The 19,203-nt window shown below is 46.7% G+C and overlaps 2 protein-coding genes across 3 annotated transcripts in view; one reads left to right on the top strand and one right to left on the bottom strand.

The window, feature by feature from the left end:
• commd7 (COMM domain containing 7) overlaps positions 1-1,580 on the bottom strand; it is a 7,164-nt gene extending 5,584 nt beyond the window's left edge. The window contains exons 1-2 of the mRNA XM_005752135.2: positions 1,329-1,580; positions 23-76 (exon numbers count right to left, since the gene is read on the bottom strand). Of these exons, the coding sequence (XP_005752192.1) occupies positions 23-76; positions 1,329-1,409 (135 nt within the window). The 5' untranslated portion in view covers positions 1,410-1,580. The remainder of the gene's footprint in view (positions 1-22; positions 77-1,328) is intronic.
• Positions 1,581-7,460: 5,880 nt separating this feature from the next.
• The window catches only part of LOC102205506 (DNA (cytosine-5)-methyltransferase 3B-like), a 45,238-nt gene continuing 33,495 nt past the window's right edge, over positions 7,461-19,203 (top strand). For both annotated transcript variants that reach the window (XM_005752134.1, XM_005752133.1), the window contains exons 1-2: positions 7,461-7,636; positions 18,894-18,999. In XM_005752134.1, the coding sequence (XP_005752191.1) occupies positions 7,629-7,636; positions 18,894-18,999 (114 nt within the window). In that variant the 5' untranslated portion in view covers positions 7,461-7,628. The remainder of the gene's footprint in view (positions 7,637-18,893; positions 19,000-19,203) is intronic.

The following is a 19,203-nucleotide window of genomic DNA, read 5'->3' as shown; positions in this document are numbered from 1 at the left end:
GTGTGTGTGCGTGCGTGTTCACCTCTTTCGGCTCCAGGAGGAACTGGAACAGAATTTCAATCAGGCGATGAAACTGCTGCATGAAAGAAAAAGAGTTTGCTTGTTGGAAACTTTGGTCAGATTTACGTTTCAGCTGCAGCTCAAAGACCTGATTCACTCGTCTGTCTACCCCTGCCAGGCAGGGACAGAGGAACAAACCTGCAAACTAAAAACGATTGGTCCACAGCACTCATGAAGAACATCTCAACATGCTTTAATGGTCTTGCTGAGTCCATGTGTTCAGGCCTCGGGCTCAGAAGTAACCCAAAGGCTGAAGAGGCCATCGTCTGATGTGTGAGGCATCAGTGCACACTCAGAACGCTGCATCAGGACTCAAAAGCTTGATTTCCTCTTGATGCGTCCGAGATGCTGCACGAGGCAGACGCCCCGAGAGCCAATCCAGTACCAGGATTAATGCCACCTGCCTCCCGGCGTCTCCTGGACTTTGTGTGAGGAGCTGTGCTCCCGATAAAGGAGGGAATGAAGACTCTCACACTGAGTTTAAAGAATAAAGAAAGATTCTCTTCATCACAGTGAAGGTTGCCTCCTGTAACTCAGGTACTCATCACTAATCTGCATCAGCCTGCAGACCAATCCTAATATTCTGGATTATTGTAATCTGTTAGCAGCCTAACTGCTCTCTGATGTCACGTCGTCACGCGAGGGCCCGGGCTCTCAGCTCTGCTGTCAGTCTCCGTGACATCACGGCGCTCTCGGCGTAGGAGGTGGCGAAGACTGTGACATCGTTCCAGTGTTAATCACTGTACACACATCATCAGATGTGCTGAGTAATCAGATTACAGCTGAGCGGCAGCTCCTGGAGGTGTTGAAGCTCCTCGCGTACATCAAAGTCCTCTTTAAATCCCGTTTACAGGTGTGTTTACCTCACAGAAATGCCACCACCCTGCTGGGCGCGGCTCAGCGCTCCGCCCCACAGCACCGTGCTGCACTGTTATTGGTGAGTAATAAACCGACGGCATCGATAAGTCTGGACGCTGACGTTCAAAGCGGGTTCTGCTGGACGCCGTCTGGTCACGTGACAGCGGCTGTGACTGCGCGCATCACGTGCCCTTCAGTCTAACAGCTCGTGGCTGTCGGACGTCTGTTTGAAGCCTGAGCGATATTTCTGCTCATCAGCTTGTTCACCCGGGGATTCATCAGCTGGCAGCCAGCTGACACGGACACGTGTACATTCCGTGAGGTACAGGTGGGCTGTGACCGTTAACCTCCTTTCACTGACGTAACGAGCCCCGGGGCTCGGACAGCTTCCGGTAAAGCCGCGGACTTACCTGCTCGTTCAGCTTGTTCAGGTTCTGGAAGTCGGTGCCGACAGAGTCCGGTAAAACGTCTTTAGTGAAGTGAAGCTGCATCGTTTCTGTCGGCTGACCGTCCCCAAAACAAACACAGCCCGCTGCGGAGCGCAGTTCCGGGTTATGGATGAGCGCATGCGCACAAGTGTCTGCCAGACAGGTCAAGAAGAAGAATGAATGATCAAACCTCACGAAAGCTTTTCCTTTAGTTTGACGGAGATTTATTTTTGTTCTTGTAAGACGAACTTTTAGAAGTTTGTAGCAAAAAAGCTGAAAGTTTTTGTTCCCTTTAAAATCACTTTGAATGTTCTCACCACGAGTTTAATTATTTTGATTATTATGCATGCGGATATAAAGCATGTGGAACATTAATTTCAATTTTATTTTATTTGTATAGCATCCTGAAGCAACAACAAGGCGCTTAATTACATTGTTTAGTAAAATTTGTTTAAATGTTTAGTCATTAATATCAAGTCAAAAACGTTATTATTTTCAAATACATAAAAACGTATTCAGGAACATTAGACATGTATTCATGTTATGTATTCAATGGGCTACGGTCTCTTATGCTATTTTACATTAGCAAATAATGCGACATTCATGTAATAATGATAATAAATGTTATTTATAGGCACCCATTAAAATGCTTGAGGTCTCCTTACATTTGTACAGCGAATTAAAATCATATACACAAATAAATCAGAATAAAATGAACACATAAAAGCACAAAATGACTGAAACAGTTGTGATCAGGTGGGTTTTGTGATGTCACTGAAAACGACTTTAATTTTTGGAGAATTCAAAGCATCTATAAGTACCAGATGTTCAGAAAACAGCTCACATCTGCATCATGCTGATACGGTGCAAAATGTCAGTCACAAGTCACGAGCCAATGAGCATGCCCCGATGATCTTCCTTCTTGGCACAAATATGGTCAAAACGCATTAAATGAACTTGATGTTTCACTCAGAGCGACCTGAAAAAATCTCTGAGCTCATGAACTCATCGGCAAAGTGCTCGTAGGGGTCAGGCGCACGATCTGATATCCTCGTGTCGGTGTTGTTCCCAGATCATCATTAAAATGTTGTTCCAGGATCAACATTGCAAGTGACCAATCAGAATGTGGTGACGTCATACTTTTGCGACTTCGGGAAAAACTGCAGTAAAACAAAAAACTGTCCTAAGCTGCAAGAAACCGCCTCTGTCTGCCGATCAATGGACCCCGACCCTTTAATAAACGCTAAGCAAAACTGATATTGTCCTTGCAACATTGGAATTTCATAAATGCATGAATGGCTTGGCGCGCCAAAGAATAGCGTCACAACAATGTGATTGGTCACTTGCAATGTTGAACCTGGAACAACATTTTCATGATGATCTGGGAACAACACCGACACGACGATATCAGATCATCCAGGGGTCAGGCCGAGGGTCGTTTTCTCATCCACTTCAGAAGGACCCAGGTCTTTTTGTAACTGCAGCTGTCGCCCCCTGTTGGCAAGTCCGGGCAGCTTCTACGGGCTTTGATTTTCAGGCCTTCAATTCCAAAAAACTCTGGATGCACTTCAGAAGGACTCGAGTGACTTTGTTCTTTTACGTGGCCGAAATCTCCCCTGTGGTCCAAATGAACAGCAAACCTTGTGCTGCTGGAAATCATGAAAAACCTGTTTTCCTTTGGAGGTGATGCTTCTGGAAGTCAATGATCCCAATAACAATGATTATGAGATGGTAATACGATCGTTCCTAATGAAACTGTCCACAGCCCAGCGAGCCCTCTCAGGTCATCAGCTTCAGATCTTTGAACTGTTCCCAGAAACAGATCCAAGCTGGAGCTGCTTTCAGTTTCTGCCTTTTGATGATCGATTTATCGATTAAAGTCGATTCTGACTTGGATAACGTGAAATTGATTCATTAAAATCCTGAATCGATTTTTTAATATAAATTTATTTTGCCCAAAACGCCAGAATCTCAGGTTAAAGCTTCAGGTTAAAACAAAATTTCAACAACCACCAAACAGCTGAAGCAGTAACTGAGAGCAGGAACACGGACTCTGCACAAAGACGTAAACACGAAGCGCCGACCCGACGCATCAGAATCAGTGAGATGTCGCCTTTCTCACCCGACGGCACGGACACGGTCACGCCGTCGGGGCTGAAAGCCGACAGCTCGCTGATTTTGAAGTGTCGCTTTGTGTTTACGTCCTTTTTGCGCTGATTCTGAAGCTGCAAACAATATTGACCGAACCAGCAGCCAAAGACGATCCAAACTACGCTTCACATGAACACCGTCATGAATTTCCTCGGACTTTGGCTGTTTTGCTTCCACCACGATCACACTCATGTAGAGCTCTCTCTCTCTCTCTCTAAATCGATAATCAGAGCCCACCCTTATTACCCACCATCTACACTGTCGGCCGCTGTTGGATTTTTTTATTTTTAACTTACTTCCAACAGAAAGCCTCATTTCTGCTGTTCGATACTGAACAAATTGAAACTTTTTAAAGTTTGCAAAACGCTGAGCTTTGTCTCTAATCAAACCTCTGTAACTTTGCTCTGCTTCACTTCGTTTCTGACAATATTTTTAAGGTCATCTGCTATAAAAACACAGACCAGGAAAATCGCCTTCATGTTTTTGTGTTTCATCCTCAGTTACTTTGACACAAAGCCGTCTGCTGTGCTGCTCACACCTTTGATTAAGTCTGGCAAGTGTCAGCTTTCTTTTTATAGATAGAAAAATATAGATATGTACTGATAAGCAGTGTTGGTCAAGTTACTTGAAAAAAGTAATCAGTAACTAATTACTGATTACTTCCCCCAAAAAGTAATCCTGTTACTTTACTGATTACTTATTTTCAAAAGCAATTAGTTACTTAGTTACTTAGTTACTTTTTAACAAAACGATTTACAACCTGAAGAGGTGATAAAGCGATAGATCTTTGAGCTCAGTTCTATTATTTCTGCATAATCCATCATACAAAATGTAATCAAATGGAAAAGTCTCTTTTTAAAACTTGTTTTATTAGTTTTAATCGTTTAACTTTACGCATGAAGCAAACATTAACATTCTCTGACTGGAAGAAATTTGTTTAACATTTAAGATAAGATGACCTTTATTAATCCCACAGGTGGGAAATTTGTTTCGTTACAGCAAAAGTACAAAGTTATGTAGCAGAAATTAGAAGACACTGGAATGGAATAAAATGAAATACTATATACAATAGAATAAAATAGAATACAAATGTTATATACAACAGAGTAAGAAAAAAGTACAACTTTGTCAGAAAAAGAGTATTGCACTTAGTGTTATTGCACATGTGTGGATGTGTTTGATCAGTTGGAGTCTTTGTTGTGGAGTCTGACAGCAGTGGGGAGGAAAGACCTGCGAAATCTCTCCGTCCCACACCGTGGGTGCTGCAGCCACTGAAGGAGCTGCTCAGTGCTGTCACAGTCTGCTGCATGGGGTGGGAGATGTTGTCCAACAGGGATGACAGCTTAGCCACCGTTCTCCTGTCACTCACCACCTCCACTGGGTCCAGAGGGCATCCTGGCCCTGCGGATCAGCCTGTTCAGTCTCTTCCTGTCCCCAGCAGAGATGCTGCCACCCCAGCAGACCACACCTTAAAAGATAGCTGAGGCCACCACAGAGTCATAGAAGGTCTTCAGGAGTGGGCCCTCCACTCCAAACGACCTGAGTCTCTGCAGCAGGTACAGCCTGCTCTGCCCTTCCTGTAGAGGGCGTCTGAGTTATGAGTCCAGTCCAGTCTGTTGTTCAGATGAACACCAAGGTACCTGTAGCTGTCCACAGCCTCGATGTCGATACCTTGGATGTTCAGTGGTTGCAGTGGAAGCTGAGCCAGGACCAGCCGCTCCAGGGTCTTCATCAGGTGGGATGTCAGAGCCACCGGCCTGCCTGTGAAGGGTCTGAGGTGTCAGAGGTGGAGCAGCAGCAGTGGGGGTGGGTGAGTCTGCAGCCGATGTTGTAGACTGTCTCATGGTTGAATCAAATCTGTTGAAGAAATGATTCAGTTCATTTGCCCACCTCACATCCCTCCCAGGCAGAGAGTTCTGCTGTTTGTGGCCTGAGATGGTTCTGAGGCCTCTCCAGACTTCGCCGACGTTGTTTTGCTGAAGCTGGTTCTCCATCTTCTGCCTGTAGCTGTCCTTCCCATTCCTTATCAGTCCCCTCAGCTCTCTCTGCACCTTTTTCAACTCCTCTTTGTCTCTGGATTTGAAGGCCCTCCTCTTCTGCTTGAGGACAGCTTTAATTTCTGGGGTAATCCAAGGTTTGTTGTTGGAGAAACTCCGTACAGTCCTGGTAGGTACGGTGTTATCCACACAGAAATTAATATAGTCAGTAATGCATGTAGTAAGGCTGTCGATTTCCTCTCCGTGGTCGTCACAGATCACCTCCCACACAGTCGACTCAAAACAATCCTTAAGAGCCTCCTCGCTCTCCTCTGACCATCTCTGCACTGTGCGGGTGGCTGGTGGCTCCCTGCGCACTAAGGGCTCATACACAGGGACAAGGTGCACCAGGTTGTGGTCAGATCTGCCCAGTGGAGGGAGAGGTGATGAACTGTATGCCTCTTCAGCATTGGCATACAGTAATTCCAGTGTTTTATTGACTCTGGTTGGGCAGGTCACATACTGGGTGAAGGTGGGCAGTGTGGAGTCCAGTGAGGCATGATTGAAGTCCCCTGATATTATGAGAAGGGCTCTCGGAGATTGTGTTTGCAGTCTGCTGACCACAGAGTGGAAAGAGTCACAGGCTGCATCTGTGTTGGCCGAGGGGGGGGCATACGCTGTTATTGCGAAAACATGCGAGAATTCCCGGGGCAGGTAGTACGGACGCATGCTAACGGCTAACAGCTCAATGTCTCTGCTGCAGAGTTGTTCTTTCACAGTGACGTGCCCGGGTTACACCATCTGTCATCTCAAACACTGCCACTCCCCCTCCTTTCCTCTTACCGCTGTCTCTCGTCCTGTCCGCTCGCAGCAGCTGGAATCCCGGTAGCATCACGCTCGTGTCTGGTGTTAGCGGTGTTAACCATTTAAACCTATTTCCAGCATTCAAAATAAAATAGTTCTTTGTGTTTACACTCAGTCTTTCAAATAGATGCCAGTGAAACACAGCAGTGAATAAATAAAATCAAACACTAGCGGTCCTGTTGCTCTATTTTCACCTGTATAGCAGGAGTGGGGCAGGCGGAGGTTTACCCTGGTGCAGGTGTGCCGCGGTCAGTGGAAGGATCCGGGAGTTTCTCATTCCCGTGGTAGCTACTCGGTGCTTGCTTGGAAGTTTAGGGGTTTTCTTCCCACGCACAGCGGACACTAATGTTTTTGTCACTTTTTATGGAGTCAAACTCAAAGTAAGGTCAGTACTTCCACGCTTTAAATGCTGCAGCTCATACTCTCTCCGCACTCGATATATGATCCACTGTTGATCTGCACACAGCTGTTGTCACAAACGTCGCACTCGCTTACGTCACTGTCATGAGACATTCTCGCAAAAAAATCACGGTTTTAGTAACGCAGTAACGCAGCGTTCCTACGGGAAAGTAACGGTAATCTAATTACCGTTTTTGCAATAGTAATCCCTTACTTTACTCGTTACTTGAAAAAAGTAATCGAATTACAGTAACACGTTACTGCCCATCTCTGCTGATTCGAATCGTGGATCGAATCGATTCTAGAAATCAGTGAGGACCAGCACTAATTCATGGCACATCTGGCTCGTTTTGTCCCGTCAGGGGGCAGTAAAGCCTGCGCTGTGGTGGAAACAGAGTGATGATGTTTTTTAATCTTTGAGCGATAGGCTGAGATCATGACAGAGAAAATCCATGAAACTCCTTGAAGATTGACTCAGTGCCACAGACAATGTGGTAAAGCGAGGCTGACTAAGAACACACTCTGAGAGAGAGAGAGAAGCGTGTCGGTAATTATTGTGGCTCAATAATAGTTCCTGCTCTCACTTTTACCTCGCGGACAGAAAATGGGAGTTAACCATTTCACCTGGGAAAGACCTGATCACTCCGAGCCACCAATCAGCTTCCACCTCCGCCTGCACCCCGCCCAAGAGAGAGAGGGAGCGAGAGAGCGAGAGAGAGCGAGAGCTGATGCGCAGCAGCATGCTTCCACATCGTGAACACCTCCTGCTGCCTGAGGATTAGAGCTCACACTCCAATCTGCGCTCAACTTCAGCGGCTGTGAAAACCTCGTTCGGACTCGGCACCAGAGTGTTTCCTCCAAAGTTCCCGCTGTGCAAGAAGCAGACGCGTGCATGGTTATGTAAGTATTTTCCCGGGGAGGGCGCGGGGTGTTCGTCCCTCCAGGACTTACCGAGAGAGTTAGGAACGAGAAAGAATGCGACGTCGCCGGGCAGAGTGCGCCTCGCTGCAGCTCTGAGCTCCACATGTGCGCACAGCTGCGCGCACATGTGGAGCTGAGGGAGCGGAGCGCGATCTGAGGCTCTCCGAGGAGCTTCTCCGTGTCTGCGGCGGAACGTAACTCCGTTAAAACAGTTTTAGTTAGCGCGTAATACACGTGTAATAACCGTGTAATAACAGCCTGGCTGTTCCGGTCAGTGAGTGCACAGCGGAGTGCGCGGGGACGGAAGGTCAGCGGGTTTTTCTTCTCTCGGTGGTTTGTGCGCTGTGAACGCGCGCACGGTGAGTTTACCTTCTGTGCGCCTGACAGTCCTGCTGTCATGGCAAGTATGAACACATGTGCGGCACACAAGTGAAAGTACTGATATGAGCACGCGAGGAGACTTTAAAGAGAAACGGCTGAGGGGAGAAATCTGCGGGGGGGTCACCGGCGGGGGCGCACGGAGCCCTCGTGCTCCAAAAACACACCAGCACGGAGCAAACATGGTGGACGTGTGTTAAAAATGTCCCAAACCAGGGGCGGATCTAGAAAAAGGTGGAAATCAATGCTGCTTCCTGTAATGTGTCATGCATGTGGTTAAAATACAGCAAGTACACACATGTTTCATATAAACACACTCTGTAATGTTCGGATTGGCTTCAGCCCACAAAATCAAACGTTCCAGTTACACAAAACGTGAATTTAGATTTTGTGCACTGTACGGCAAACAACAAATAAGCATGTGGCCCAACGTGATCAGCTACAAACACAAGTCTAACTAAAGTCTCACACTGTTAATATTTTATTAGGAACAATCAAACTGTTTCATGCTTAAATTTACACAAAACGTCAGAAATCCGTCAAACCGAATTTTTCACGACGTATTGCGTTCACGCTCTGGGCTCCAGCTGTTTTCATAAACTGTTTGCCTCACTTTATTTGGGGTCAGTCTTTTCAGTTAATTTACAGTTTCTCTCGCACTGACACACTGTGCTGTCAGACAAAGGAAAAGTTACATTGTTACTGTAACAAACATATTTAATGCAAATAAAACTTGTACATTTTAAAAACTTTTGCAAACAACAAAGTTATCAATCAGGTGTTCTGCATCAAATAAGATGCCACACATATTATTTGCGCCTCTCCAAAAAATAGTTTCTGTTCACTGTAAGAGCGAGGGGCACATCACAGCCTGATACCTGCAGGCCTGACAGCAGCAGGTGTATCCCTCCACCTGTTTCACACCTGCACACAGCGTTTACACTGCAGCCTGCCTTTGGTGGCAGCTGTAGAATTTTTGTGGTGGGTTGGGTACGACGTCTGTTCCTGAGATTACCAAGATTAGGAGGTTCCCATGACATCATCCACATCCTAAAGGTGAAAAAGTGTCTGAAACTGAAGGTTGAGAGTGGCCTGAGCTTCAGGCTCAGGGATTACCCAGCATGCACTGAGCTCATTACTAGAAACCGTGTTTAATATGAAGATCCATCATGGAACAGGAGGAATATGACTGGAAATGAGGAGAAGAAGAAGAGCAGGCCACCTTAGCTCGGCTCCATACAGAACTGCAGCGATTTGTTATATTTTAAGCAGATTTGATAAATGCGATCTCTGTGGTTTGAAATCAGTGTTCTCATAGTTCAAAATGAGTTTCACACTGAGACTGAGGTTCTGGGGAATTCTGACCTGCAGCTTCTTTGTGACTCAGCGTGGTCAGAAAAATGATAAGACAGTGACTCACTCTGCAAAGGGTTTATTCTGGATATCACATCATTTGTTTACAGATCATTCATAAATATGCAGTTAATAATTCCTCAAATATTTCCCCCAAAAACATCCAGCAAATTTAATCTGTTAATAAATGCCAGAAAACGAGAGCTGTTCAGTCTCTCTCACCTTAAACAAATAAACCTTTTACTTCCTTGTGTGAGCTGGAGTCGTACAAGAACCCAGCCAAGCAACATTTGCATAAGCACATCTGGCAGTGGGACAGAAAACCTGCAGACAGACTTGATGTGTCATCTGAGGCATGGTGACTTTTATTTTATGAAGTGTGAGCATAAACCATAGACTGTATCCAAAAGATGGACGTGGTTGCCAAGGTGTGACCATCAGTTTGTGAACATTTTGTCACATTTAAGGCCGTCTGCGTTTTGGAGGCACAGGACGTGGTTAGCTTGGTGATCAGGCGGGAGTGTCACACAGATGCAGGCCACCCAGATTTTTCTGTGGAACTCCAAAGAATTCCATGTTTTTATAGAGCAAATAGAAAATATTCTCTAATCGTTTGAATTTACTTTTCCTTTTAATAACATTTTTTATGATAAAAAACGTGGATTTCTCTGCGTGCGGAAGTCGGCATCGGCAGACACAGAAGCCGCCACGAAATATCCCGAGACCTTCAGGAGAGTCCCGTCGTAAGATGATGCTGAAATGATATTTAAGTGTTTTAGGAAGCCCATCGGAGCGGGCACGCTCCCATTTGTGCAACAATTTTTAAATTCCAGTAGAATTACAAAGACGTAACCTAGCGCAATCATTTTTGGTTTTTTGCTTATGAAACCAGAGGAGTCGTACTTGCATAACATGCGTTCAGCTTGTCCGCGGTCACGGTTTCCTTCCACAAATGGCTTCTTGCAAAAATCGGGTAAAAAGCGCTGGCAAGAACAAAAACATTATAATCCAGAAACATGCGATCAGTTATTCATAGCACTTCCTATGTTGGAATAAACGTCAGCGCGAACTATCGCACGTTACCTGCAAAAACCAAAAGTGACGTCATTTTTCGTGGAAACGTAGTTCTTTCATTACAGGGCCTTAAAAGCTGGTTTTCTGTTTGACTTTGTGCCGCTCTGTGTAGTTCCTGAGAGGCTCCGAACTCAAACTGCACTGTTGGAAATCATTTATTTTAATGCTGTTTTTTTGCAAATTGTGCACAATAATATTTATTTTCAATTTTCCTGCTCATCAGCAATATTAAAATAAAATCCCAGAATTTCACCAACATGGAAAAACTTTGATCAAAATGCTCCAACAGTACAAACACAGTCCAGAGGTTCAGCTCATTGACTCCAGTTAACTGAGGTGAAGGCTAGCGCACAGCTAGCAGCTACAGCTCCCTGTGTCACCCTGCACGTGTCGGTGAGAGAAGCCACGCCCCCAACCATGCAAACTTGAATCCAGGTGAATTATAAAAACATGTGCGCAGGTGTTATAGAGGAGGAAAGAATCCAGCAGTTTGTGTATCAGGTTGTAAACATGTTTATTTCTGCTGTTTTAACATGTGACTCGCCGCAGCCTCTGCTGGACACTCGTGGAACTGCAGGTTTTGGTGCTTCAGCTGCATGAAGCTCAGTGCTAGAAAGATAAACAGTCCTGCAGCTCAAGCGTGAAACATTCACCTCTGACAGCAGAGCAAAGGCGCCGTCACTGTGAAGCTCGCCTCCTCATTTCCTGTCACGTGTCTGCTGCTCCAGCGACGGTCTCTAATAATGAGGTCAGTGTGTGTTTATCACCCTCGCCGCTGCGTCCGGCGTCTGCTGATCGCCACAGTCCCGTGTAGCATGGTGTTCTCCACCTGAGGCAGGACTCTGATGTACAGACGATGTCTGCACATTGTCTTTCTCATGAGAGGAGGCGTTCCCTTCAGAAAAGGCCCACAGTAAAAGTCCACTGTGACCTTTACAGGTGTTTATCACATAAATGTGCCCTTGGGGCTGATAATGTAAAGGGTCCATATTTCCACCATTTCTCTCACTCAGTATCAGCAGAAATGTAAAGCCAGGATCATCAGAGCCGGAAAAGGTTGGATTGGTGCTTTCTTATCCAATAAGGAGCGATATCTGGAGATTGAAGCTCTGGAAAGCTCAGTCTTAGAAATCTTGGTTTTGTTGAGGTTTCTCTAAGTGTTCGGTGCATCTAAGCTAAGTTAAAGCACAGGTTTCACTCTGTGGCTGCTGCAGCAAGGAGCACTGAAGCTTTGGCTCGTCCACAGTCGAGCGCCGTGCATGATCGACATGTGCATGCGTGGATAGCAGAGGCTCAGAGCGCTCCGTTTTCAGAGTCTGGGGTTTTGATGTTAAACATCGAGCCGTTTATTTGTAGCTCAATGTTCTGACAGAAGAGCTGCAGTTCTGTGAGGAGTCCTGGTGTACAGTTCAAAGTGGGAGCTCGTGGCAGTTTGTGTTCTTCGTGGCTCTGCTGGAGGAGCCGCATACCTTCGTTCTGTACAATAGGAGCCGAAGCACACAATGTATGAAGTCTAAAGGCTCCATCTGAGCTGGAAGGGGCCATAAAGTACATGACAGATGAGGAATGCTGCCCCCAAAGAGTTAGAGAGAGACCCCGAGGAGCTGACCCCTCCCACACACACACACACACACACACATACACACACACACTCTTTGGGAGTGAACAATCCCCTCTTGCAATGCGCTCCTTAATCTGCAGCCACCAGACACAACTTTGATGTGAAGCCCCCCCCTCTTGTCCCTTTCGCTGGGCCCCTCGTGCTGCCCTCCATCCTTCCTCAGCTCCTCGGATTCTTTCTCACTTCCCTCTGTTTCTGTTTCTCGGAGCTCAAACACACGGCCTGGAAAACGTTAAAGATATGCAGCGAGGGCGAAGCAGGAAGGGAGCTAACGCAGCCGTGGTTACGTGTAGTTTTAGACGGAGAATCGGTCAGCAGGTGCAGAAACGTTACCGCCTCCAGTGTTAACCAGGAGTGGTCTGTTCTCCCACAGACAGCATGAACGATGCCTTACACCTGCTTCAACATCCACCAGGGGGCGAAACCTGGTGGATGAAAGTGGTCCCAGCTCCATCCAGGCAAATATAACCTCTGTCTCTCTTCCACAGCATGTCTTTATCCTGTCTTCCTCCCCCCGCCCCTCCCTGAGCCTGACCCGGAGGTTTCTTCCTATTAAAAGGGGTTTTTCCTTCCCACTGTCGTCAAAGTGCTGCTCATAGGGGGTCATATGACTGTTGGGTTTCTCTGTATGTGTTATTGTAGGATCTACCCTAAAGCGCCTTGAGGCGACTGTTGTTGTGATTTGTATAAATAAAATGTTGAAGCGTGTCTGAGGTTCTCGTCCAGCCTGTTGGCTTCAGCTGCCGGCCTCTGTGGCGATGGCAGCTTTGGGTTTCAGTCATGTGCATTTCTCACGTCGCTGTCGTCTCCCGTGTGATGTAGAAACATAGTAACTCTGAGAAGTTGTGCCGTTTGTTCTGTTTCTCTGTGGGAGTTTCCATCATGTAAAATTTGCATAGCTTTAGTCTTTGTGGTGACAGATTCTCCCCCTGTGCGGTTCTGGTGTCGTGTAGGCAGCAGGAGACAGTGTTATTCTGTACGTCACCGCTGATGACGGCCGTGATGCCGAGCGCCGTCGCCGAGCACGGCTTATAGTGCTGTTACTATAAGCAGTGCTATATACTGTTGTTGGGTCTTTGTGCCACAGCATGAGGTGAAGATGCAGAGAGCTGAGGCCAGAAACTAAAATCGTTAAATGAGAGAACGACACGTATGAGGTGGAGTGTTTCTCCTGCTTCTGATGAGCTGAATTGGACACATCAGCAGCAGAAACTAATCCAGGTCTGACGGCTGGCTGACCCCCCTCATCGCCTTCCACCCGTCAGATTCACTCTTTCCAAACATGTCTGCTCCTCACAGCGAGCGCGGCCATTTCAGCCTCTCGTCAGACCTCGTTTTCTTCAGGCACCTGTTGGGTTTCACAGTGGGTGAAAGGTTGAAAGCGTGGGGACTCGGAGCAGTGCGCTGTTTAGTGTCTGAACTCTTTCACCTCTCCGGAGGGGGAGTTCCTCACCCAGGACTTCCTGCTGCCTGCCAGCCATATAAGTGTGTGTGTGTTTGTGTGTGTGGGCGTAATTACTCACGTTGTGGGGCCACAAATCTATCCCAACAGTCACATTGTGGTTTCCTCCTTCCTCCTGGGGATAAAGCTGATTCTAGCATAAAACCATTGGATCTGAAGTTTAGAGACAGGCTTTTAGGGCCTGTTTGGATCTTTTGTCTGCAGGTGTGCATGCAGGCGTGAGGCTCGAGCGGCCACAAACTGAGTTAGCTCGTGCTTTCGTTCCAGACCAAACTAACAGGATGTGTCCGTCCACCGAGACGGGAAACTCGAACAGGAAACTAAGAAAGCTTCAGTGCAGCTGACAGGAACGTTGGGCTTTCAGCAGAGCAGCAGGGCTGTAGATCCTACCTGTTACCTCACTTGGTTAATGAGAAAACAAACTAAAAAAACTTAAATGACCCTTGACCCCTGAGCGCAGCCCTGAAAGGCGGGTCCTTGTTTGCATCGACTGATTGTTGATCCACTCTCCAACACTTGAATTCAGAGCTTCCACGATGGCGGCATGCCGGTGGATTTCCTCGCCTACCGCCCCCCTGTTTATTTTCAGCCACTGAATTTTAGCGACAGTCATTGGTGGATCCAGTCTCCTCATGATGGAAAACAGTTGATGTGTTTGAGTGTGCAGGAAGCACCTGGCAGAGTCATGCAGGTGGTTGTTTTATGGTTCAAAGCATGTGAGAGTGCACGATCCCGAATGTGCACACAGCACAGAGGATGCATGTGCGTTTGTGTAGCTCCTACACTCAGTTTGACCCCAGTGTGCACACAGTTTATTGCAACGTGAGGAAACTTCACCTCATTTAACGTTCTTTCATTCGCTGTTGTGAAGCGATTACAAGTCTGCTGAGTAGAGATGGGAATTTATACGAATTGAGTGATTTTGATTCCATAATCTGCATGTTGTGGATTAGTGCTGGGCGACATGACCACATATATCTAACGTGTGGACGACAGAAAAGTGTCTATCGTGCCATTTGTCTTCTATCGTTTCTAACCTAATTTTATAAACGATTACATAAAATATATCATTAAATAGCCTGTGGCAAATGTATTAGTGTTGTCTTGTCACTATGCATTCTCTAACTTTATGCAAGAGAAAATAAAGTATTAAAAAAAATGAAGAAACGCCGTCTTGTGGTTTTGCGACATGGTGCTGCTTTACGTGCTTCATGCCCGGACATGCACCAGGCAGAGACGGCTGCACAGGCAGCCCAAGAAGAAGCACTTTTACCAACAGAGGGGTACGTCTGTGATTTGGTTACTTGTTGGGTTCAACAGCACCAACACGGAGCAGAAGACGCCCATTTGTAAGCTATGCTATAAAACTATTCCCGCGCCCGATGGCAACACAACAAATCTCTTGTATCACCTACAGAAGGCCCACGAAGAAGAATCCAGAGAATCCGAGCTAAACCAAGCTGTGGAACGACGGGAGCAAGTTGGGAAAGAAAAACTATACCAGCTGAAGATGCAGCAGCCTTTCACACGAGGCCCGTATGAGAAAACGTCCCAGCGCCATAAACAAATCACAGGCGCTGTCTCGCGTTGCATTTGTAAAGGCATGGCCCTGTTTATGTAGTTGAGAAGGACGGCTTTCGTGACCTCGTCAAAGTCCTTGATCCGAGGTACGTTATGCCCGGTCGTAAGCACTTCAGTAAAGTCGAGTTGCCTCGCTTATACGACGCATGGCGGCCAAAGTAGAGCAGGATGTTTGCAGTGTCGTGCATTAAGCCTTGGCTGCTGAGCTGTGGACGAGCAGAGATACGCAGCCCTGCATGAGCGTAACCATCCGCTTCATTAACGAAGACGCCGCGCTCGCTGTTGACAGACTGCGGACTTCCCACATGACCACACTGGAGTCATGTTAGCCCAAGGTATGAGTCTGCCGTCGCTACGTATTTACCGTGCATAAAGTACATTATGTGCGTATATACGTGCACGTAGTACTAGTATACATACACACATTAGTTTTACTAGCATATATGATATGCATGTTAGTAAAACTAATATTTTGGGCAGAAAACCTTGAAACTGTTGTGCACTTTAAAAAGTTCATTTTAAATGTATGATTTTGAAAATAAAGAAGGCCACAGCTGTTTTCCTTTGATGCGTTTATATTGCTGCACTAAAATGCACGTTTCTCATTTGTGACAGTTCCTTTAAACCTTCAAAATAAAGTTGGAGAAAAGTGAGCAATGACATCTGTCACACTTTTCAGAGAATAAGTGGAAACATTGTGGTATATCGTGATATATATATCGTTATCGTGATATAAAATTATTCATATCGTGATAAATATTTTTCCATATCGCCCAGCACTAGTTCCCAGCATCGGTTTCCCTGAAAACACGCTGTGTGACACCTGTGCGAGACACACCTAGGTCAGCAGGAACCAGGCTCTGTCCTCCTCTAGCTTCCAAGGCGTTGTACTCCCTGCCATCATTGTTCTCGTCGAAGAAGATCTTGAACCACTGGAGGAAGGTCAGAGCCACGGCCGAGTTCCTCTTCATCAGCGACTCGATGGGGATGTGCTAGGCAGAGCAACAGACATTGTGGTATATCGTGATATATATATCGTTATCGTGATATAAAATAATTCACATCGTGATAAATATTTTTCCATATCGCCCAGCACTACTGTGGATCAAATGTTTGTGTGTGCTGGAGGTGTTTCCCCTTGGCGTTGGGGCGTTTTCTTCAAAGTGATGCGGTACATTACTTATTTACACTCAGGAGAAATCAGGTTGTTGCACTACTCGCCGGAAGTTAAACGACCTGAAACACATAATCACCATTTAACAGGTGACACACAGCGACACATGCTAATGACGGCATCTTAGTATGTAGGTATGAACACAAATTCGACGGCACAACGAGACATTAAAGCAGTCGCCATGATGATTCTACTTTAAAAACACGGACAGGTACAAACACAGCCCGACTCTCACAGCTGGGGTCAGCTTTCACGCTACATTCGTGGCTAGCTTAGCATTAGCATGCTGTCTGGCTAGCTTAGCCTTTAGGATGTATTCTGTGCAGAGCTGAAGCATAATGCATTTGTTTGTGTCCTGGATGCAGTTTCCGCTTTACCATTGCGCGCCCATCCTTTTGTGCAGCAAAATCCAGTGTCGCCTAAAGAAGGATTATTTTGAGTTGTGAATCATGCAAAGCTGCTGTAGTCCAAAAAGAGACGAGCTGGAACTGAGCAGAAAGAGAAGATCACCTTAATCACCCTGCGACCGTTCACTACCCAGAGACTGACCTTTAACCTCGCTGAAATCCTAACCTACACACATGTCTGTGGTGTAAACACACACACACACAATAAAATGAGTATTTAGGTTGACCAGCATGAGGCTCAGGAGAATGCAGAGTCATATGGTGTGTGCCTAACACACACACACACACACACACACACACACACACACACTGATAGGTTTGTGTGTTTGCGTCAGGTTTTTTTGGGTCAGATCGGTCCCACAGAGCAGCGAGGTGTGAACTCTTGGAGAACAGGCAGTGCTTTTATTTGCAGTGATAAATTAGTCCAATAGTCAATGCAAATGTGCAATCAATCAATCAATTTATTTATAAGCACATTTAAAAACAACACAGATTAAAGTGCTGCACGCAGTAAAAAGTAGAATCAACACAGAGAATGAAACTCAGTCACAATTCAAAGCTAAAGAGTAAAAATGTGTTTCTGACGTGTTTCAAAAATGTCGAGTGTTGGAGAGACGATGACCAGGCTGTTCCAAGTTTGTGCGCAGCAATCACAAAGGCCCGCTCTCCTCTGCGTTTGTCCTGTGGTGCTACGACGTCCTGCGATGTTCCCAGCAATGACCCGCGCTCGTGAAATCCTACAGCAGGCAAGCAGTCAGTCTGTCCGCTCTCACGTCACAACTATCGGGCTTGGCGAAATATTCTAGCGCTGACCGTCACCTGACTCCGCTGTTAAATAGCTCTGATGATTGCAAACAGCTGGAAACAGCTTCAGATGCCCTTCAGCACCTGACTTCCGGAGCAACTTCCATAAACAACCCCAGAAATGGAGAGGGAGAAAAAACAGGAAAGAAAAAACCCGCAGGCAGGTCGGGGAGCGTCCGATCGTGTCACGTCTTTACTTTGGCTTCTATTATTTTCTGTTTCATCCATTTCTTCCTTCTTTCCTTCCTTCTGTCTTTCCTTTGCTCCCTCATCCAGCTTCCGTGTGCTGTTCGGTCGTTCGTTTCCTTCGATGCTTTGATCCGTTCTCACTGTGACTTTATTTGCTCTTCTTTCCTCCTGATTGTTCTCACAGATTCGTGTTTGTGCTCTGCCTCTGTCGTCATGCTCAGCCGCAGTAATGCCCCATCGACGCACTTCTCCTTCTTCTTCACGCCGTTTGCGTCGAACGCACTCTGAAGCGCGGCCGTGAACATTTCGAGCTCCGCTTCCGAACAAACTCTGAGTGAAACTGACGATCATCATCAGCTGTGTCATTAAAGCTGCACTTCAGTGTTAGGAAGGAAGTCTGGAGTATCCGAGGAATTTCATCCGAGGCCACAGCGGCGATTGTTGATTGTTCAGCTGCGCATCCTCTCTGCAGAGGCCCAGGATGTGGAATGGGCGTGTAGGTCGCAGCTTTATGTTAAACATCCTTTCTTATTTTCTCTCTTTAACCTAAAGCAGTGATTAGGTCGTCCTGTCGAGTCTGTCGGCTGCCTCTCCAGAGAGGCCGAGGCACTCCGCCTGCACCGTCAGGCAGCCGCTAGTTTTCGTGTCTCTCTCAGCCTATCAGAACCTGGACGTATCTCCAGCTGACGGAGATTTTGAGATCCTCTCCGAACGACGACGAGGTAACCGGTGACCGGTTCGGCCTGGAGGGAAGACTTGAGCTTGTTGTATTTCAGAATGGAATTTCAAAATAAGAGTGAGGAGATCGTTTAATTAACTCGATCGCTGGAGGTGTGATCTCTCTCTGATGGATTAAAACTAAAGATAGACCCACACCTGTGCAGCCCAGCACTACCTGTGACAGGGGGAGGGGCTAAAATAGCTCGCCTCAGAGGCGGTTTAACTGGTTGAAGCTGAAAACCATGTGTTTCACACAAACGCTTTTTTCTATCTAACATTCACACGTAGTAGCGCAGACTGGGGATCAAACCTCCAACCTCATGATCAGTAGGTGACTTGCTCCACCCCTAACTCTGGTAAAGTCTCAGTGAACTCCAGCTGTAAGTCCAGCTGCCCGAGGACCCGAGGAAGAAGAGCGTTATTCCGAGCAGACGTGACGCTGACGGAAACTGTCTCACGTTTTTGTCCTGCAGGTTTGAGAAGGAGTCAGCACAGACACGGGAATCCAGCGCCACCACCATGCCTTCCAACAAATACTCTGCTGCTATCATGGAGAAGAGCAACAACATGACGGCCACAGTGAGTCTCACACACACACACACAGTCATGGCCACTCCCCCAGCTGCTGCCTGAGCCAGCTGTGGGTTTAAAGGAGAGTGTGTATCGCTGCCAAGGCAGATGCCCGGGCAGGACCGCCAGCATGTTACATGAGTCTAATTGAGAATGCACGTCAGCAGAGAGGCTGCATGCAGCGCCCCACACACACACACACACACACACACA

Source organism: Pundamilia nyererei, unplaced genomic scaffold, assembly GCF_000239375.1.
Source record: "Pundamilia nyererei isolate P.nyererei 1_Seehausen unplaced genomic scaffold, PunNye1.0 scaffold00346, whole genome shotgun sequence".
Taxonomy (NCBI): Eukaryota; Metazoa; Chordata; class Actinopteri; order Cichliformes; family Cichlidae; genus Pundamilia; species Pundamilia nyererei.
The sequence above is the reverse complement of the archived record's forward strand: the minus strand, read 5'-3'. Positions and strand labels throughout refer to the sequence as shown.